The following is a 23,222-nucleotide window of genomic DNA, read 5'->3' on the forward strand; positions in this document are numbered from 1 at the left end:
TATACAATCCGTGTGCTGTCTGTATACAATCCGTGCGCTGTCCGTATACAATCCGTGTGCTGTCTGTATACAATCCGTGCGCTGTCTGTATACAATCTGGGTGCTGTCTGTATACAATCCGCGTGCTGTCTGTATACAATCTGTGTGCTGTCTGTATACAATCCGTGTGCTGTCTGTATACAATCCGTGTGCTGTCTGTATACAATCCGTGTGCTGTCTGTATACAATCCGTGTGCTGTCTGTATACAATCCGTGTGCTTTCCGTATACAATCTGTGTGCTCTCTGTATACAATCCGTGCGCTGTCTGTATACAATCTGGGTGCTGTCTGTATACAATCCGTGCGCTGTCTGTATACAATCTGGGTGCTGTCTGTATACAATCCGCGTGCTGTCTGTATACAATCCGTGTGCTGTCTGTATACAATCCGTGTGCTGTCCGTATACAATCCGTGTGCTGTCTGTATACAATCCGTGCGCTGTCCGTATACAATCCGTGTGCTGTCTGTATACAATCCGTGCGCTGTCTGTATACAATCTGGGTGCTGTCTGTATACAATCCGCGTGCTGTCTGTATACAATCTGTGTGCTGTCTGTATACAATCCGTGTGCTGTCTGTATACAATCCGTGTGCTGTCTGTATACAATCCGTGTGCTGTCTGTATACAATCCGTGTGCACTCTGTATGCAATCCGTGTGCTGTCTGTATACAATCTGTGTGCTGTCTGTATACAATCCGTGTGCTGTCTGTATACAATCCGTGTGCTGTCTGTATACAATCCGTGTGCACTCTGTATGCAATCCGTGTGCTGTCTGTATACAATCTGTGTGCGGTCTGTATACAATCTGTGTGCTGTTCGTATACAATCCATTTTTTTACTCTGCAGTTATTAGCCATTTACAGGACCATTTACAGCTTCCTATGTTACAGAACTGTAATGCGCTCTATGGGATCTGCGTTGGGGGTTGTATACTGATGACAGATTCCCTTTAATACACCAAGTTTTACAGTTTACTTAACAATGTTTTTGCTGTCTTTTTTCAAACTGCTGGAAATAATAACCTTTATTTCATTTTCACCATCTGCTTCCCTTTTAGAGAACCTAAGCGCAGATTTATTTTATAAAATGATGTGCCAAAAGCAAATTTATTCCAGTTAGCACATTTTAAATTACAAGCAACCAAATGCAACTCTAATAATAGGTCCCATGTCAACATTATGTTTCATTAAAGTCTGTTTGTTGTTACACATTAAAGGGAATCTGGCAGCAGGTTATTGCTTTGGAATCGGAGAGCAGCATTAGGTAGGGGAAGCAAGTCTGATTCCAGCGATGTATCATTTACTGGTTGCTTGGTGCAGTTTTGATAAAATCCCTGTTTTCTCTGCTGTAGATGTAGCCATGTTCAGAATGCTTATACTAGTATAGCCACAGTCACCCATGATTTCTAGCTTTGTGTGCACAGTGTGGGGGAGGGGTTTCACAATTGAGCTGGACCGCCTGGCACACCACCACTAGTCCTTTAGTAAGAATCTGAGGCGAATAAAACACTAATTTTATTGAAACTACAGCCAGCTGCTAACTAAGTGACACATCCCTGGAATCAGAGTCTCTGAGCCAACATCATGCTGCTATCATTTTACAGGGTTAAACCTGCTGATAGATTCCCTTTGAAGGCAATCTGCTGTGTCCTCAAAAGCTTTTCTTCTTGATCCATGGTGTTTTTCTTTTTTAGGTTGAACCACTAATACAGAAAGGTCACGAGAGCTTGGTGCACCATATATTGCTGTATGAATGCGACAGAGAAGCAGGTGACACCGTACTTGAATATGGTCATGAATGTTATCACCCCAATATGCCAGACATCTTTCTTACATGTGAAACAGTCGTATATGCATGGGCAATAGGTGGGGAGGTAAGTGCCACAATTACAAATTTAATATTGTCAAGTTGTCATTTATACTGTCCACATATTTTTACGGTCATCAGGCCAGTCATCTTAGTACAGTAGCAGAGAAATTATTAAAACTCTCATATACAGTATACAGTCCAACAGCTTAAAAATGGACAGAGAGCCACCCTAATAAATGGAGGCACATGCAGCCCTCAGGACAAGAGATAAGCAGACCTTTTGATCCATCTTCACCAAATTTTTCATAGAAATTTGATTCACTGCTAAAAAAATTGCATGAATTTCAATACTGTAAAGTTCATAATTGTTCAGAAAAAACACGTGAGGGAGAGGGTAGATAGAGAGGGGCTCCTTCTGACCATAAGAGCTTACACTTTATAGGAGTGAGAGTCCCCTGCTGACCATAAGACATTATATACGAGAGAGGATCCCACTGACTATAGGACCCTATACTACAAAAGAGAGATGAGACATCGCTGATCAAAAGAGCTTACACTCTACAGGAGAGAAGACCGAGGAATTCACTATGCACAACAGCTGGACAGAAGAGCTTACACAACACAGGAAAAAGAGAGAACCAAGCTGACCAAAAGAGCTTACACTCTATAAGAGAAAGAGAGAGGGGACCCCGCTGATCATAAGAGCTTACACTCTACAAGAGAGAGAGAGGACCTCGCTGATCATAAGAGCTTACACTCTACAGGAGAGAGAGAGGACCTCGCTGATCATTAGAGCTGACACTCTACAGAAAAGAGAGAGAGGACCTCGCTGATCATAAGAGTTGACACTCTATAAGAGAAAGAGAGAGGGGACCCCGCTGATCATAAGAGCTTACACTCTACAGGAGAGAGAGAGGACCTCGCTGATCATAAAAGCTTACACTCTATAAGAGAAAGAGAGAGAGGACCTCGCTGATCATAAGAGCTTACACTCTACAGGAGAGAGAGAGAGGACCTCGCTGATCATAAAAGCTTACACTCTATAAGAGAAAGAGAGAGGGGACCCCGCTGATCATAAGAGCTTACACTCTACAGGAGAGAGAGAGGACCTCGCTGATCATAAAAGCTTACACTCTATAAGAGAAAGAGAGAGAGGACCTCGCTGATCATAAGAGCTTACACTCTACAGGAGAGAGAGAGGACCTCGCTGATCATAAAAGCTTACACTCTATAAGAGAAAGAGAGAGAGGACCTCGCTGATCATAAGAGCTTACACTCTACAGGAGAGAGAGAGGACCTCGCTGATCATTAGAGCTGACACTCTACAGAAAAGAGAGAGAGGACCTCGCTGATCATTAGAGCTGACACTCTATAAGAGAAAGAGAGAGGGGACCCCGCTGATCATAAGAGCTTACACTCTACAGGAGAGAGAGAGGACCTCGCTGATCATAAAAGCTTACACTCTATAAGAGAAAGAGAGAGAGGACCTCGCTGATCATAAGAGCTTACACTCTACAGGAGAGAGAGAGGACCTCGCTGATCATAAAAGCTTACACTCTATAAGAGAAAGAGAGAGGGGACCCCGCTGATCATAAAAGCTTACACTCTACAAGAGAGAGAGAGGACCTCGCTGATCATAAAAGCTTACACTCTACAGGAGAGAGAGAGAGTGGACCCTGCTGACCAAAAGAGCTTACACTCTACAGGAGAGAGAGAGGACCCCACTGATCATAAGAGCTTACACTCTACAGGAGAGAGAGAGGACCCCACTGATCATAAGAGCTTATACTCTACAGGAGAGAGAGAGAGGACCCCACTGATCAGAAGAGCTTATACTCTACAAGAGAGAGAGGACCCCACTGATCATAAGAGCTTATACTCTACAGGAGAGAGAGAGAGGACCCTGCTGATCATAATATCTTACACTCTACAGGAGAGAGAGAGGACCCCGCTGGACAAAAGAGCTTACACTCTACAGGAGAGAGAGAGGACCCTGCTGATCATAATATCTTACACTCTACAGGAGAGAGAGAGGACCCCGCTGGACAAAAGAGCTTACACTCTACAGGAGAGAGAGACCGAGAGAGGACCACGCTGACTAAAAGAGCTTACACAACAAAAGGGGAGAGGGGGAACCGTGCTGATCATAAGAGCTTACACTCTACAGGAGTGAGAGAACGAGTGAGATAGAGAGTGGATCCCGCTGATCATAAGAGCTTATGCTCAAGAGGGGATACAAAGAGAGAGAACCCCGCTGAAATAAAAAAAAAACAAAAAAAAAAACACTGGAGCGGTGTTTTAACAATATTGACAATGTATGTGTGCTCCCTCTTTACAGCAGTCTCCAAAAATCATTATCAGCAGGCTAATTTAGACATGACATATAATACAAGGAGCATGCAGCACAAGCAATGCAGCAATTATTCCCAACTTAAAAATGACTGAAGACAGTTTTGCACAAAAGCTAGGGTCACACAACCATGTATTTTCTCATCCAATAAAATTGGTCCAATTATGCTAATCACACTCTGATCAAACTCTGAGTTTGAGGCCATGTGCACACGTTCAGGATTTTTTGCGTTTTTTTCGCGTTTTTTCGCTATAAAAACGTGATAAAAACGCGAAAAAAACGCTTACATATGCCTCCTATTATTTAGAGGGTATTCCGCATTTTTTGTGCAAATGTTCGTGGAAAAAATCGCATCGCGGAAAAAAACCCAAAATGTTCATTAAAAAATGCGGATTGCGGGGATTCCGCACACCTAGGAGTCCATTGATCTGCTTACTTCCCGCACGGGGCTGTGCACACCATGCAGGAAGTAAGCAGATTATGTGCGGTTGGTACCCAGGGTGGAGGAGAGGAGACTCTCCTCCACGGACTGGGCACCATATAATTGGTCAAAAAAAAGAATAAAAAAAAAAAATAGTCCTATACTCACCCTCTGATGGCCCCCGAAGTGTTCCCGCCTCTCACCGCTGCATGCTGCCGCTTCGGTTCCTATAGATGGTATGGTTCAGGACCTGTGATGACATCGCTGTCTTGTGACTGGTCGCGTGACCACTCATGTGACTCACGCGACCAATCACAATCCGTGACGTCATCACAGGTCCTGAACCACACCGGCATCTATAGGAACGGACGCCGCTGAGGAGATCGTCTGGGTGAGTATAACCATTTTTTTATTTTTTTTATTATTTTTAAACATTCTATCTTTTACTATAGATGCTGCATAAGCAGCATCTATAGTAACCAACTTGTCAGTCAGTTTTCCAAGCGATGCTACAGATCGCTTGGAAAACTTTAGCATTCTGCAAGCTATTTACGCTTGCAGAATGCTAAAAAAACGCGAAAAAAATGGAAAAAAAACGCAAAAGAAAAACGCGGATTTCTTGCAGAAAATTTCCGGTCTTCTTCAGGAAATTTCTGCAAGAAATCCGGACGTGTGCACATACCCTGATCAGAGTGTGATTGGATTTTCTCAGATGAGAGTAAAAACAAAAAAAATCGACATCTTCCACATTCATCCAAATGCACTCCATTTTTTTCCATGCACCCATAAACATGAATCCAGTCCGATAATCGGATGTAACTCGTGCAGGCTATGATTCTTTTCCTCAGATTAAGGCCGGCGTCACACTGGCGAGTTTTACGGACGTAAGAGCGCAGAAACTACGTCCGTAAAACTCGCATAACATACGGCACAATTATTCTCAATGGGGCTGCTCCTATTAGCCGTATATTACGGTTCAGTATTATACGGCTTTCTACGGCCGTACAAAATCGCAGCATGCTGCGTTTGTCAGCGTACTGCGCAAAAAAATCGCCAATGAAAGTCTATGGGGGCGAGAAAAATACGGATTCCACACGGACCAGCAGTGTGACTTGCGAGAAATACGCAGCGGTGTTAGTGAAAAGTCGGTAATTCAATTGCCGGCTTTTCATTTCTCCTGCACAAACCCGACAGGATATGAGACATGGTTTACATACAGTAAACCATCTCATATCCCCCTTTTTTTGCATATTCCACACTACTAATGTTAGTAGTGTGTATGTGCAAAATTTCAGCGCTGTAGCTGCTAAAATAAAGGGTTAAATGGCGGAAAAAATTGGCGTGGGCTCCCGCGCAATTTTCTCCGCCAGAGCGGTAAAGCCAGTGACTGAGGGCAGATATTAATAGCCAGGAGAGGGTCCATGGATATTGGCCCCCCCGTGGCTAAAAACATCTGCCCCCAGCCACCCCAGAAAAGGCACATCTGGAAGATGCGCCTATTCTGGCACTTGGCCACTCTCTTCCCACTCCCTGTAGCGGTGGGATATGGGGTAATGAAGGGTTAATGCCACCTTGCTATTGGAAGGTGACATTAAGCCAGATTAATGATGGAGAGGCGTCAATTATGACACCTATCCATTATTAATCCAATTGTAGGAAAGGGTTAAAAAACACACACACACATGATTGAAAAGTATTTTAATGAAATAAACACAGCGGTTGTTGTAATAATTTATTGTTCTCTCAAATCCATTTGCAGGCCCTCGCTTGGCAACATAATAAACGCACAAGATACATACCTTCTGATGTACTGTCAGGTCCAACGATGTAATCCATCTGAAGGGGTTAACTAATATTACAGGCAGGAGCCCTGCTATAATGCAGCTGTGCTCCGTGCTTGTAATTCCCCTGTGAATGAATGAAATGTAGGTCATTGACCTACATTTCATTCATTCGCGGTGAGGCGCCCTCTGGTGGATGTCCTCATATGACCTGGAGCGTGGGAAAAAGTTCCCAGGCTGCAGTTCATGAGAACATCCACCAGAGGGCGCCTCACCGCGAATGAATGAAATGTAGGTCAATGACCTACATTTCATTCATTCGCAGGGGAATTACAAGCACGGAGCACAGCTGCATTATAGCAGGGCTCCTGCCTGTAATATTAGTTAACCCCTTCAGATGGATTACATCGTTGGACCTGACAGTACATCAGAAGGTATGTATCTTGTACGTTTATTATGTTGCCAAGCGAGGGACTGCAAATGGATTTGAGAGAACAATAAATTATTACAACAACCGCTGTGTTTATTTCATTAAAATACTTTTCAATCATGTGTGTGTGTGTTTTTTAACCCTTTCCTACAATTGGATTAATAATGGATAGGTGTCATAATTGACGCCTCTCCATCATTAATCTGGCTTAATGTCACCTTCCAATAGCAAGGTGGCATTAACCCTTCATTACCCCATATCCCACCGCTACAGGGAGTGGGAAGAGAGTGGCCAAGTGCCAGAATAGGCGCATCTTCCAGATGTGCCTTTTCTGGGGTGGCTGGGGGCAGATGTTTTTAGCCACGGGGGGGCCAATATCCATGGACCCTCTCCTGGCTATTAATATCTGCCCTCAGTCACTGGCTTTACCGCTCTGGCGGAGAAAATTGCGCGGGAGCCCACGCCAATTTTTTCCGCCATTTAACCCTTTATTTTAGCAGCTACAGCGCTGAAATTTTGCACATACACACTACTAACATTAGTAGTGTGGAATATGCAAAAAAAAGGGGGATATGAGATGGTTTACTGTATGTAAACCATGTCTCATATCCTGTCGGGTTTGTGCAGGAGAAATGAAAAGCCGGCAATTGAATTACCGGCTGTTCACAGATATCGCGCTGATTGAAATCTAAATACAGAATATATATATATATGTGTCACAATGACATATATATATATATATATACTGTATATATGTTTTCCCGAACATTTGAGCACATAAATCCATTAGATGTCGGTTTTGCAAGCCTGCGCGAAAATCTCGCAGTACGGATGCCATACGGATTACATACGGAGGATGCCATGCGCAAAATACGCTGAAACACCCTGACTACGGATCACTATTTTGGGAACATTTCTCCGTATTACGGCCGTAGTACGGACGTATAATACGTGGCGTATTGTCTTACGCCAAGTGTGACGCCGGCCTAACTCTGAAGAAAAAACTGACATCTGCAAGGCTGCATAGAATAAGATAGGGATGAATGCTATCATTCAAAACGACAGAAAGCACTTGTCCAGTTTTTAAAATTGTCTGCCCTGAAGGAGAGAATCACTTCTCCCTTTCATACAAATGAGCTTGGAGTAGAAGTATGTGAAGCCCTTTATAAGCTTTGGGCTAAGATCAAGCATCCTTTGTTTTCAATGATTTTATTGAATTTTCAAAGTAAATTTAAAGGGGAAAGGAAAATCTTTTGAGCATATTGATATCAGTTTGTCATTTCTCTTGTTAAAGTCCAAAGTACTAAATTATTTCCACCAAATCATTTTAATGGAAATCTGTAACCAAGTCTTTGCTACCTCATCTGAGCATGATGTAGGCCATTATTCCAGTCATGTATCACTTATTGTGTTGTTTGCTGCATTTCTGATAAAATTACAGTTTTTTTTATGCCGTTGATCAAGCAGTTCTCTAAATGCATAACCTTACTGGCAGCATTCTATTTACATTGAATGTTGACAATCAGTGATGGAGGCAGGTTTATTGACCCCTTAACCCTCAAGTTTTCATCTTCATGATCAGGTCGTATTTTGTAATTCTGACCACTGTCCCTTTATGTGGTAATAACTCTGGAACGCTTCAACAGATCCCACTGATTCTGAGAATATTTTTTCATGATATTTTCTACTTCATTATAGTGGTAAAATTTGTTAGATGTGACTTGCGTTAGCCGTTTACTCGTGAAAAAAGCAGAAATTTGACGAAAATTTTGAAAACTTTTTGCATACTTTTAATTTCTATGCCCGTAAATCAGAGAGATATGTCACACAAAATAGTTAATAAATAACATTTCCCACATGTCTACTGTACATCAGTACACATTTTAAAACTTTTTTTTGTTAGGAAGTTGCACAGGTTAAAAGTTGATCAAAAATTTCTAATTTTTCCAACATAATTTATGAAAACATTTATTAAGTACCACATCACATTTGAAGTGACTTTGAGGGGCCTATATGACCAAAAGTACCTAAAATTGACAATATTATAAAACCTGCACCCCTCAAAGTGTTCAAAACCACATTCAATAAGTTTATTAACCCTTCAGGTGCTTCAAAGGAACTAAAGCAATGTGGAAGGAAAAAATAAAAATTTAAGTTTTTTCACAAAAATTTTAATTTAGATCCAAATTGAATTATTTTCACAAGGGTAACAGGATAGAATGGACACCAAAACTTTATGAGCAATTTCTCATGAGCACATATATATGCCATATGTGGGGAAAAACTAAACTTGAAATGCACGGCAGGGCTCGGAAGGGAAGGAGCATGTATTGACTTTATGAATGCAAAATTATCTGGAATGGAGAACAGAAGCAATGTCATGTTTGGAGAGCCCCTGATGTGCCTAAACAGTGTAAACCCCCCACAAGTGACACCATTAAATCTACACGTGTGATGAGCACCATAAACCCCAGGTACTTCACAGAAATTTATAATGTGCTGTGAAAATAAAAAAATCTAATTATTTTCCACAGAAATGTTCTTTTAGCCACAAATTTTTTTATTTTCAGAAAAGGCAGCAGAGAAAATGGCCCCAATAATTGTTGTACAATTTCTCTTGAGTATGCCAATACCACATATGTAGGGAAAAACTACTGGTTGGGTGCACGGTAGGGCTCGAAAGGGAAGCAGCACCATTTGACCTTTTGAATGCAGACTTTGCAGGAACTATTGCTGGATACCATGTCACAATTGGAGAGCCCCTGATGTGCCTAAAAAGTGGAAACCCACAATAATTTACCTTATCTTGGAAATTAGACGGCTCAAGGAATGTATCTAGATGTGTGGTGAGCACCTTGAACTACCAGATGCTTCACAGTTTATAACGCTGAGCTGTGAAAATAAAAAATCACACTGTTCCCACAAAAATGTTCTTTTAGCACCGTATTTTTAATTTCACAAGTGTAACAGGGGAAATTGCAGCATACAATTTGATATGCATTTTTTTTCTGAGAACAACAATATCCCAAATGTGGTCAAAAAGTACTTTTGAGGCACAGTACAAATTTCAGAAGGGAAGAAGCGCCATATTTGAGTTCTGATTTTTCTGGAATGGTTTCAGATTGCCATTAGAGTTGAGCGACTTTTACTTTTTTAGGATCGAGTCGGGTTTCGCGAAACCCGACTTTCTCAAAAGTCGGGTCTGGTGAAATCGGCCGATTATTGCGAAAAGTCGGGGATCCGACTGAAACACGAAACCCAATGCAAGTCAATGGGGAAGCAAAGTCGGCAGTGAGTGGAGGACAGGAAAACACCTACAGTGCCCATTTTCATGCCAAAAACATCAATTCTTGTTACTTAAGCTTGTCAATCTTAATTTACCTTATAATAATAGTTAGGCATTGAAAACTGGGGGTCATTTGGCTAAAGTTGTGGGGGGGTAGGGCTAGCTCAAGTTTTTCGTGGGCCCAGGAAACGCGAACTACGTCATGGCGGTGGAGCAGGGAGAGGTAAGTATTTCAACTTTGCAACTGCTGTGATCCTGAGGAAGCAGCGGGGGCACACTTGTTCGCATTGACACTGGCACAGGGCCCCTCAAAGTACGGCGATGTGTTTGATGGTGGGGGCGCCTCCCACCGGCAGAGACACTTTTGCATACTATGAGGGGCCCTGTGACAGTGATGTCGCCAATGAGTATGCCCCCCCACCTGATGAAGGAACCTGCACTTTCATCTGCACCTTCCTCTTTGTCCCCGTGTAAGGTGGTATAGTATGCGGGAAGGGGAACCAGACTTTCAGCAGGGTCAGATTCTGGCTGTGTAGAGTGCAAGGGGAATGTAGTGGTCTGGGTCAATGTACCAGCAGACTCATCTAGCAGTGACTGGGCAATGGGCAGGATGAGGAGAAAACACAGATATAGGCCCAAAGAATAAAGTGGGCTACATGCAGTTCAAAATTGGTAACAGGACTAAACAGGCGGCATTGCTTTGTTCAGTGGAGGAAAACTGTAATGAGTGGCAGATAAAGACAAAACACACAGCACTCAAGGATCCTGTGTGGTGCCCAAGTCAGGTTTCCAGCCTGTCAATCCAATAGTAATAAATCACTTGGCACTCAAATGGTTTCTTTCAGATGAAAAAAAGTGAACATCCCATTTATTTGTGCATCCAGTTTAAAGATTATTTAAACGTTTTCGGTCAAATCACAAGACCTTCATCAGAAATATCCTTAACAAAACTGGAAGCATAGGACAATGAGGTATATGAGCCTAGGCAGCCCGGGATGGAAAGCGCACCTGGAGCGTCTCAGATCCTTGAAGAGAGAAGGAGGGCGTTTATCCGCCGCTGCATATGGCACTTATAGACGTCTGGTCCGTCACGCTGTGTGGAGTAATCCCCCGGGATTACTCCACACAGCGTGAAGGACCGGACGTCTATAAGTGCCATATGCAGCGGCGGATACACGCCCTCTTCCTCTCTTCAAGGATCTGAGACGCTCCAGGTGTGCTTTCCATCCCGGGTTGCCTAGGCTCATATACCTCATTGTCCTATGCTTCCAGTTTTGTTAAGGATATTTCTGATGAAGGTCTTGTGATTTGACCGAAAACGTTTAAATAATCTTTGAACTGGATGCACAAATAAATGGGATGTTCACTTTTTTTCATCTGAAAGAAACCATTTGAGTGCCAAGTGATTTTTTACTATTGTAATGAGTGGCAGACACAGTTAGTAGGCCCAAGTAATAAAGTGGGCCAAATGCAGTTCAAAATTGGTAACAGGAGTAAACAGGCGGCACTGCTTTGTTCAGTGGAGTAGAACATCAAAGAGCGGCAGACACCATTAGTAGGCCCAACCAAACAAGTAGGCCCAACCAAACAAGTAAGCCAAATGCAGTGTTATATTTTATACAGGCCGAAAGCCTGAAAATTGAAGCTCAGCTTTGTTCAGTGGATGAGAAAAGCAAGGAGCGGCAGACACCGTTAGTAGGGCCCAACCAAACAAGTAGGCCAAATGCAGTTTAATATTCGAAATATAGGCCGAAAGCCTGAAAATTGAAGCTCAGCTTTGTTCAGTGGAGGAGAAAAACAAGGAGCAGCAGACACCGTTAGTAGGGCCCAACCAAACAAGTAGGCCAAATGCAGTTTAATATTCGAAATATAGGCCGAAAGCCTGAAAATTGAAGCTCAGCTTTGTTCAGTGGAGGATAACACCAAGCAGCGTCAGACACCGTTGGTAGGGCCCAACCAAACAAGTAGGCCAAATGCAGTTTAATATTTGAAATATTGGCCGAAAGCTTGAAAATTGAAGCTCAGCTTTGTTCAGTGGAGGATAACATCAAGCAGCGGCAGACACCGTTAGTAGGGCCCAACTAAACAAGTAGTCCAAATGCAGTTTAATATCTGATATAGCCTGAAAATTGAAGCTCAGCTGTGTTCAGTGGAGGAGAACACCAAGCAGCGGCAGACACTGTTAGTAGGCCCAACCAAACAAGTAGGCCAAATGCAGTTTAATATCTGATATAGCCTGAAAATTGAAGCTCAGCTGTTTTCAGTGGAGGAGAACACCAAGCAGCGGCAGACACCGTTAGTAGGCCCAACCAAACAAATAGGCCAAAAGCAGTTTAAAATTGCTTACAGGGGTACACAGGCAGCATTGGTTATTTCAGTGGAGGTCAACTGTAAGGAGTGGCGCAGACAGACTTTGTAGGCCTGAAATAAAAAAGTAGGCTCAATGCAGTTTAAAATTGCTTACAGGGGTACACAGGCGGCATTGGTTATTTCAGTGGAGGTCAACTGTAAGGAGTGGCGCAGACAGACTTTGTAGGCCTGAAATAAAAAAGTAGGCTCAATGCAGTTTAAAATTGCTTACAGGGGTACACAGGCGGCATTGTTTATTTCAGTGGAGGTCAACTGTAAGGAGTGGTGCAGACAGACTTAGTAGGCCTGAAATAAAAAAGTAGGCTCAATGCAGTTTAAAATTGCTTACAGGGGTACACAGGCGGCATTGGATAGTTCAGTGGAGGTCAACTGTAAGGAGTGGTGCAGATAGACACATGTAGTAGGCCTAAAATAAAAAAGTAGGCTCAATGCAGTTTAAAATTGGTTACAGGGTTACACAGGCGGCATAGCGTTGTTCAGCGGAGGACGATTGTAAGGACTGGCACAGACAGACTTAGTAGGCCTAAAATAAAAAAGTAGGCTCAATGAAGTTAAAAACGGGTTACAGGAGTGAATTGGCGGCATAGTGTTGTTCAGCGGAGGACAATTGTAAGGAGTGGCAGACACAGTTAGTAGGCCCAAAAAAGTAAGTAGGCTAAATGCAGTTCAAAATTGGTAACAGCAGTAAACTGGCGGCATAGCTTTGTTCAGTGGAGGACAACTGTAAGGAGTGGCTGACACAGTTAGTAGGCCAAAATAATAAAGTGAGGTAAATGTCTGCCAAAAAAATTTTTCAAAAATAAACAGGTGGCATAGCTACGTACAGGGGTGGGCGTGGGCTCCTCTGCTGAGTAGCAGACAGTGGTAGTTGGCGCAAAGTATGACATGGTCTAAATGGAGGCCAGGGCCCCTGTATATTTTAACTATCGTCTATTACTTCAACAAATTTGTATTGGCAGTGCCATTGAAGGATTTATCAGCACAGACTACACTGTGGTGGAGCAGGGAGAGGTAAGTATTGCAAGTGGTAGAGCACTGTTCGACCAGGGGGGGAACACTCTATCGTGGGCGGCGGTACTGGCACAGGGCCCCTCATATTACGACGGTGTGTCTGATGTCGGTTGTGCACCACCACCGTCAGAGACACTTCATTGTACTATGAGGGACCCTGTGCCAGAGTAATCGCCAAAGAGTGGGCACACCCACCTGTCCAGGCAAATGACACTCGCACGGGTGCTTGCGCCAGGTGGTGACCACAGCCCTGTGGGGGGAGTCAGCCCATTTAGGGAGGTATAAAAATGGCCTATGGTGGACATTCAGCAGCTGCAAATGGAGGAATTGGAGCAGTCAGTAAGAGGAGGCCAAAAGCAAGACATTTTCCAGGCAAGCTACGTGTCAGCAGGGGAAGGTGGGGCAAAATAATTAGAAATCCATGATTGGTTCATTTTAATGAAGGTTAGATCATCAACATTTTGGGTAGCCAGACGAGTCCTTTTTTCAGTCAGTATTGAACCAGCAGCACTGAACACTCTTTCTGATAGCACACTATTAGCTGGGCAAGCGAGCTCCTGTAATGCATATTCTGCCAATTCAGGCCAGGTGTCTATTTTAGATGCCCAGTAATCAAAGGGGAATGACGTGTGAGGGAGAACATCAATAAGGGAGGAAAAATAGTTAGTAAACATACTGGACAAATGTTGTCTCCTGTCACTTTGAATTGATGCAGCAGTACCTGTCGTGTCTGCAGTCATTGCGAAATCACTCCACAACCTGGTCATAAAACCCCTCTGTCCAACGCCAGTTCTGATTTGTGCACCTCAAACACCTCTGCCATGTTGCCCCCTGTAGCTCGTGTGAGAACCATCACCGCCGCTGTGTGCTGGGAATGCCTGAACCAAACGGTCTACAAGAGTTGCTTGTTTGGTAGCCAATATTTGCTCAGGGTTCTCATGTGGCATGATATTTTGTAATTTCCCTTTGTAGCGTGGATCCAGGAGGCAAGCCAACCAGTAATCGTCATCGGTCATCATTTTTATAATGCGGGGGTCCCTTTTTAGGATATGCAAGGCATAATCAGCCATGTGGGCCAATGTTCCAGGTGTCAATTCACTGCATGTGCTGGGCTGAAGAGCAATTTTTTGCAAATCAGCATCACTTGTCTCCCGCAAAAACCCTGTACCTGACCTTGCAACGCCACCAGTTTCTATTGCCCCCTGAGAAGCATCCTCCTCCCATAAATATTCATCCCCATCAACCTCCTCCTTCTCCTCTTCGCCAGCCACCTCGTCCAGGAGAGTTCCATGAGCAGACAATGGCTGACTGTCATCAAGGCTTCCCTCATCCTCGGCTGAAGACGCCTGCTCCTTAATGTGCGTCAAACTTTGCATCAGCAGACGCATTAGTGGGATGCTCATGCTTATGATGGCGTCGTCTGCACTTACCAGCCGTGTGCTTTCCTCAAAACACTGAAGGACTTGACAGAGGTCTTGTAGCTTCGACCACTGCACACCTGACAACTCTATATCTGCCATCCAACTGCCTGCCCGTGTATGTGTATCCTCCCACAAATACATTACAGCACGCCTCTGTTCGCACAGCCTCTGAAGCATGTGCAGTGTGGAGTTCCACCTTGTTGCAACATCGATTATTAGGTGGTGCTGGGGAAGCTTCAGCGATCGCTGATGGTTCTGCATACGGCTGGAGTGTACGGGCGACCGGCGGATGTGCGAGCAAAGTCTTCGCACCTTCAGGAGCAGGGCTGGTAACCCGGATAAGTTTTAAGGAAGCACTGCACCACCAGGTTCAAGGTGTGAGCCAGGCAAGGTATGTGTTTCAGTTCTGAAAGGGCTATGGCAGCCATAAAATTCCTTCTGTTATCACTGACTACCTTGCCAGCCTCAAGATGTATACTGCCCAGCCATGACTGAGTTTGTTGCTGCAAGAACTCTGCCAGAACTTCCGCGGTGTGTCTGTTGTCGCCCAAACACTTCATTTCCAACACAGCCTGCTGATGCTTACCACTAGCTGTTCCATAATGGGACACCTCGTGTGCAACACTGGCAGCTGCGGATGGAGTGGTAGGGCGACTGCACTCTGGGGACGAGCTTTCGCTTCTGCTGGAGGAGGAGGAGGGGTGTTGAACGAATACAGCCAACTGTTTCCTAGACCGTGGGCTAGGCAGAACTGTCCCACTATGACTGTCCCCTGTGGACCCTGCATCCACTACATTAACCCAGTGTGCCGTGATGGACATGTAACGTCCCTGGCCATGCCTACTGGTCCATGCATCTGTTGTGAGGTGCACCTTTCTACTGACTGATTGCCTGAGTGCATGGACAATGCGGTCTTTGACATGCTGGTGGAGGGCTGGGATGGCTTTTCTCGCAAAGAAGTGTTGACTGGGCAGGTCATAGCGTGGTACTGCGTAGGCCATCAGGGCTTTGAAAGCTTCGCTTTCAACTAACCGGTAGGGCATCATCTCTAACGAGATTAGTCTAGCAATGTGGGCGTTCAAATCCTGTGTATGCAGATGTGAAGATGAGTACTTCCTTTTCCTAATAAGAGTCTCTTGTAGGGTGAGCTGGACTGGAGAGCTGCATATGGTGGAACTAGCGGGGGTTGTGGTGGACATGGCAGATTGAGAGAGGGTTGGTGATGGTATTCTTGATGTTGGCCTACATGCAGTGTTTCCTCCCAAGAACCTGGTGATTCCCTGACTGCTTTGGCCTTGCGATGATACCTCCACATTTGCTGCAGGTGGTGTCCTAAATGGTGGGCTTACAGTGAGGGTAGCAATGTAGCGTTGCTGTCTACCTTCATTCTGGGCAGGTGCACCAACGTTACGGGACGTTTGGTAGTTAGTCCAGGCTTGCAAGTGCATGCTGGTTAAATGTCTACGCATGCACGTTGTATTTAAATTTTTGACATTTTGCCCTCTGCTAAAGGTCTTTGAGCATTTCTAACAGATAACTTTGCACTCATCATTCGGATCTTGGTTGAAAAATTGCCACACTGCACTCTTCCCACTTTCACTGGATGGCCACGCTGTCCTAAAACTGTTTTTGTTTTTGACACATGTTTTTGGCCTGATACGGGCCTGCCAGATGAAAGCTGTTGTGATGTTGATGCCTGCTGTGGCTCATCCTCCTCCATCTCTGAGCTACTGACAGCGGCACCCTGTTCCCCCAATGGCTGCCAATCTGGGTCAAAAACTGGGTCATCTATCACCTCCTCTTCAATGTCCTGTGCACCTTCCTCTGTGTCACCATGTAAGGTGCTATAGCGGTCGGGACGGGACACCATAGTCTCATCAGGGTCAGGTTCTGGCTCAGTACACTGCGAGGGCAATGTTGTGATCTGAGTCAATGGAACAGCATAATAATGTAGCTGTGGCTGTGCATCTGTGCACTCCATGTCCGGTTCATCTTGTAAAGGGCTGTGAACTATTTCCCTTTCTATCCCTGGCACGGTATGTGTAAAGAGCTCCATGGAGTAAACTGTAGTGTCGCCTGCCGCATCCTTCACTTTTGCTTTGGGTGAAGGACAAAAGGAAGCGACTTGTTCCTGACCGTGAGCATCCACTGACGACTCGCTGCTTTTAAATTTGGAACTTTCGGAAGAGGAGGCGAAAGAGCTAGATGCTGAGTCAGCAAGGGAAGCCAAAACTTGTTCCTGCTGCTCCGGCTTTAAAAGCGGTTTTCCTGCTCCCAGAAAAGGGAGCCTTTGAGGCCTTGTGTAGCCAGATGATGTCGCTGTCTCAACAACTCGAGCCTTAGGTGCTATTTTGCTTTTCCCACTACCACCAGATGCTCCACCACCACCATCATTAACAGCTGGCAATGACCGCTCACGGCCTATTTCACCAGACTTCCTCATTCTTGGGAAAATGTAACCAAACTAACAACCGTTATATGGTACTGTAAAACAAGGTAGAAGGTGTATGTAAACTTGTTGAGAATTTAAATCTCCTTTTTATGTGTGGGAGACTACTGCAAAAATCAGGCCCACTGTATTACACTACACTGTGTAAGTGGCAGACAGTGGCTAGCAGATATACGACAAACAGAACTGACCCAGATCCACTTAGTGGCAATTTAAATCTCCCATTTTATGTGTGGGAGACTACTGCAAAAATCAGGCCCGCTGTATTACACTACACAGTGTACGTGGCAGAAAGGGGCTGACAGATGGACGACAAACAGAACTGACGCAGATCCACTTAGTGGCAATTTAAATCTCCCTTTTTTGTGTGGGAGACTGCTGCAAAAATCAGGTCCGCTGTATTACACTACACAGTGTACGTGGCAGAAAGGGGCTGGCAGATATACGACAAACAGAACTGACGCAGATGCACTTAGCGGCAATTTAAATCTCCCTTTTTATGTGTGGGAGACTACTGCAAAAATCAGGCCCACTGTACTACACTACACAATGTAAGTGGCAGAAAGGGGCTGGCAGATATACCACAAACAGAACTGACACAGATGCACATAGCGGCAATTTAAATCTCCCTTTTTATGTGTGGGAGACTAATGCAAAAATCAGGCCCACTGTATTACACTACACAGTGTATGTGGCAGAAAGGGGCTGGCAGATATACGACAAACAGAACTGACGCAGATGCACTTAGAGGCAATTTAAATCTCCTTTTTATGTGTAGGAGACTACTGCAAAAATCAGGCCCGTTGTATTACACTACACAGTGTATGTGGCAGAAAGGGGCTGGCAGATATACGACAAACAGAACTGACGCAGATGCACTTAGCGGCAATTTAAATCTCCCTTTTTATGTGTGGGAGACTACTTCAAAAATCAGGCCCGCTGTATTTCACTACACAGTGTACGTGGCAGAAAGGGGCTGGCAGATATACGACAAACAGAACTGCCACAGATGCACTTAGCGGCAATTTAAATCTCCCTTTTTATGTGTGGGAGACTACTTCAAAAATCAGGCCCGCTGTATTACACTACACAGTGTGCGTGGCAGAAAGGGGCTGGCAGATATACTGTATGACAAACGGAACTGACGCAGATGCCCTTAGCGGCAATTTAAATCTCTCTTTTTATGTGTGGGAGACTGCTGCAAAAATCAGGCCCACTGTATTACACTACACAATGTAAGTGGCAGAAAGGGGCTGGCAGATATACGACAAACGGAACTGTCGCAGATACACTTAGCGGCAATTTAAATCTCCTTTTTATGTGTAGGAGACTACTGCAAAAATCAGGCCCGTTGTATTACACTACACAGAGTATGTGGCAGAAAGGGGCTGGCAGATATACGACAAACGGAACTGACGCAGATGCACTTAGCGGCAATTTAAATCTCCCTTTTTATGTGTGGGAGACTACTGCAAAAATTAGGCCCGCTGTATTAAACTACACAGTGTACGTGGCAGAAAGGGGCTGGCAGATATACGACAAACAGAACTGATGCAGATGCACTTAGTGGCAATTTAAATCTCCCTTTTTATGTGTGGGAGACTACTGCAAAAATCAGGCCCGCTGTATTACACTACACAGTGTACGTGGCAGAAAGGGGCTGGCAGATATACGACAAACGGAACTGACGCAGATGCATTTAGCGGCAATTTAAATCTCCCTTTTTATGTGTGGGAGACTGCTGCAAAAAATCAGGCCCACTGTATTACACTACACAGTGTACGTGTCAGAAAGGGGCTGGCAGATATACGACAAACAGAACTGACACAGATGCCCTTAGCGGCAATTTAAATCTCCCTTTTTATGTGTGGGAGACTACTTCAAAAATCAAATGCATGTGGGATAGCTGCGGAGACACCATCACGTGTTTCTCAACGCAAGCAGTGAATAGCCAGGCCTTTCCCCGGGAAGGAACAACCACGGGAAGGGCAGCATCCAATACAGGAAAACCACCTATGCCAAGCATGGTATCCATCCACAGACAGCTGTTTCGGGGTGTTTGCCCCTCATCACTGTGGAGTAGGAATTTGGCTATTAGGAGCAGTGCCTAGTAAAAGGCTGTAAAGGCACAGATGATTGGCCTTGGGGAGAGCAAAACATCCAACACCGCGGAGACACCATCACGTGTTTCTCAACGCAGTGATCCAGAACACTGCCCCCATCCCTTATGGGAAATATGCAAATGCATGTGGGATAGCTGCGGAGACACCATCACGTGTTAACGCAAATTTCCCGTGGTTGTTCCTTCCCGGGGAAAGGCCTGGCTATTCACTGCTTGCATTGAGAAACACGTGATGGTGTCTCCGCAGCTATCCCACATGCATTTGCATATTTCCCATAAGGGAAGGGGGCAGTGTTCTGGATCACTGCGTTGAGAAACACGTGATGGTGTCTCCGCGGTGTTGGATGTTTTGGTCTCCCCAAGGCCAATCATCTGTGCCTTTACAGCCTTTTACTAGGCACTGCTCCTAATAGCCAAATTCCTACTCCACACTGATGAGGGGCAAACACCCCGAAACAGCTGTCTGTGGATGGATACCATGCTTGGCATAGGTGGTTTTCCTGTATTGGATGCTGCCCTTCCCGTGGTTGTTCCTTCCCGGGGAAAGGCCTGGCTATTCACTGCTTGCGTTGAGAAACACGTGATGGTGTCTCCGCAGCTATCCCACATGCATTTGCATATTTCCCATAAGGGATGGGGGCAGTGTTCTGGATCACTGCGTTGAGAAACACGTGATGGTGTCTCCGCGGTGTTGGATGTTTTGGTCTCCCCAAGGCCAATCATCTGTGCCTTTACTTCAAAAATCAGGCTCGTTGTATTACACTACACAGTGTACTTGGCAGAAAGGGGCTGGCAGATATATGACAAACGGAACTGACGCAGATGCACTTAGGGGCAATTTAAATCTCCTTTTTTATGTGTGGGAGACTACTGCAAATATCAGGCCCACTGTATTACACTACACAGTGTACGTGGCAGAAAGGGGCTGGCAGATATACAACAAATGGAACTGACGCAGATTCACTTAGAGGCAATTTAAATCTCCTTTTTATGTGTAGGAGACTACTGCAAAAATCAGGCCCGTTGTATTACACTACACAGTGTACGTGGCAGAAAGGGGCTGGCAGATATACGACAAACGGAACTTACGCAGATGCACTTAGCGGCAATTTAAATCTCCCTTTTTATGTGTGGGAGACTGCTGCAAAAATCAGGCCCACTGTATTACACTACACAGTGTACGTGGCAGAAAGGGGCTGGCAGATATACGTCAAACGGAACTGACGCAGATGCACTTAGCGGCAATTTAAATCTCCCTTTTTATGTGTGGGAGACTGCTGCAAAAATTAGGCCCGCTGTATTACACTACACAGTGTACGTGGCAGAAAGGGGCTGGCAGATATACGACAAACAGAACTGACGCAGATGCACTTAGCGGCAATTTAAATCTCCCTTTTTATGTGTGGGAGACTACTGCAAAAATCAGGCCCGCTGTATTACACTATACAGTGTACATGGCAGAAAGGGGCTGGCATATATACGACAAACAGAACTGATGCAGATGCACTTAGCAGCAATTTAAATCTCCCTTTTTATGTGTGGGAGACTGCTGCAAAAATCAGGCCCACTGTATTACACTACACAGTGTACGTGGCAGAAAGGGGCTGGAAGATATACGCCAAACAGAAGGGACGTCGATGCACTTAGCGGCAATTTAAATCTCCCTTTTTATGTGTGGGAGACTGCTGCAAAAAACAGGCCCACTGTATTACACTACACAGTGTACGTGGCAGAAAGGGGCTGGCAGATATATATAAAAAAAGGGACCATACTACAATAACAATCTCCCTACAATGATCTCAGGACAAGTATGGCAGCAATAAAAAGGACTGCAGCACACAAAAGTGTGGACAAATAAACAATAGAACTGTGCAGAAAGGAGCAACAGGATTTTTGCTTTTAAAAAAGCAGTTGGTTTGCACAGTGGCATACAAAAAGCAATGCAGCTATAAGGGAGCCTTATAAGCTACAGAGCTGATGCACAAAAATCTAGCCTGCACTGTCCCTGCAAAGAAAGGGTGGTGTTGGACAGTGGAAATCGCTACAGCACAAGCAGTTTGGGGGTTAATCTTCCCTCCCTAAGTATATCCCTTCTTCTGACGAAGCTGCAGCAACCTCTCCCTATGCTCAGATCGGCAGAAGTAAGATGGCGGTCGGCGTGCACGCCCCTTTATAGCCCCTGTGGCGCCGCAGAAAGCAAGCCAATCACTGCCATGCCCTTCTCTAAGATGGTGGGGACCGAAATCTATGTCATCACGCTGCCCACACTCGGCGTCCTCATTCATTGGCTGAGAAATGGCGCTGAAAGCATCATATGAAACGCAACTTTGGCGCGAAGATCGCCGACAGCATGGCCGATCCCACACTGGGATCGGTTCGGGTTTCACAAAACCCGACTTTGCCGATTTTTGAAATTGTCCGATCTGTTTCGCTCAACCCTAGTTGCCATGTCACATTGGCAGAGGCCCTGAGGTGCCAGAACAGCAGAAACCCCTGATAAGTGACATTATTTTATAAACTACACCTCTCAATTTAATCTAGGGATACACTGGATATGTTGAAACCCAGTGCAAAACTCAGAAGAGAAGAAGCACCATAATTTTGTGAAGATTTTATTGTTATATTTTGCGGGTGCCACGACCCAATAAGAGAGCCCCTGAGGTGCCAGAACACAGATCCCTCCATGGATGTTGCTGAGTGAAAATTGCAAATCTGCTATTGTAGTGGCTGTACATTGTAATGCTTAGTACTTTGTAGTGCCCAGTACATTATGCCCAGCTTACGCTTCTGGAGACATAAACTTGTAAATTAGGTGGGCTATTATTGCTAAACAAATGCCAAACATTTGGACTCTAAATTTGGCTTAGACACATTGGGAGGCTCAGAAGTGAGGGTGAATTTGGATTTAGGAGTGCAGAATTTGCCAGATTTCTTTTCATGGGTGAGAAGCTATAGTGCTTTTCCAGATCCTTTGCACTACCAGTAACTTTGAAGCACACTATATTTCTGTTAACAGATGACAGACCTAAATGGGGACTTGCTCTTTGTGTGGATTGAGTTGAAGCTTTTATTGGAAACAATCTACATAATTTTGGGGACCACATTTATCCTGTGCTCTATGCTGATGACTTAAATCAGGGTTTCCATTTAAATCTCCGAATGACGTGATTTGGATGAAACCCCCAATGGATCCATTCACTAGAATGAGGCAGCAGAGTTACTCTGGACTCCATCTGGCCTCAGTTCAGTGGTATCCTTTTTATCAGAGGTGCACAAAACTGTGGTCTACTGCATTTTTATGCATGCCTAAAAAGATGAACACCATCAGATTATAGGTAAGATGGCGTACACAGTGTCTTCATCTGACTCATTACAGCAAATCTTCCGCCGGGGGTTCCATCTCAATCACATATTTCAAAGATTTACAAAGAAAACCCTGGTGTAAGCGCTCAGCATACTGTGCAGGATAAATATGTGCCGTGCCTTACTATTATTTTTAGGAGGCAGAATGTACAAATCAACAGCAGGTTAAAAATTGGTTTTATTTATTTTTTAAGTCATTCCTTGTGCGGTATAAGTGATCAGATGACTTTACTTTTTGGGTCGGTGTTATTACATTGATACCAGATTTATATTTTTTTATGTTTGGCTGCCGTGACACACTAAAAGATGCTTTTTTTTTGCAAAAACTAGTTTTTGCATCACCATATTTTGAGAGCTATAATTTATCCAT

The 23,222-nt window shown here is 44.6% G+C and overlaps 1 protein-coding gene across 2 annotated transcripts in view; it reads left to right on the forward strand.

Moving 5' to 3' along the window:
- The window catches only part of MOXD1 (monooxygenase DBH like 1), a 323,635-nt gene that overhangs the window by 243,457 nt on the left and 56,956 nt on the right, over positions 1-23,222 (forward strand). For both annotated transcript variants that reach the window (XM_077292824.1, XM_077292823.1), the window contains exon 5: positions 1,733-1,912. In XM_077292824.1, the coding sequence (XP_077148939.1) occupies positions 1,733-1,912 (180 nt within the window). The remainder of the gene's footprint in view (positions 1-1,732; positions 1,913-23,222) is intronic.

Source organism: Ranitomeya variabilis, chromosome 2, assembly GCF_051348905.1.
Source record: "Ranitomeya variabilis isolate aRanVar5 chromosome 2, aRanVar5.hap1, whole genome shotgun sequence".
NCBI lineage: Eukaryota > Metazoa > Chordata > Amphibia > Anura > Dendrobatidae > Ranitomeya > Ranitomeya variabilis.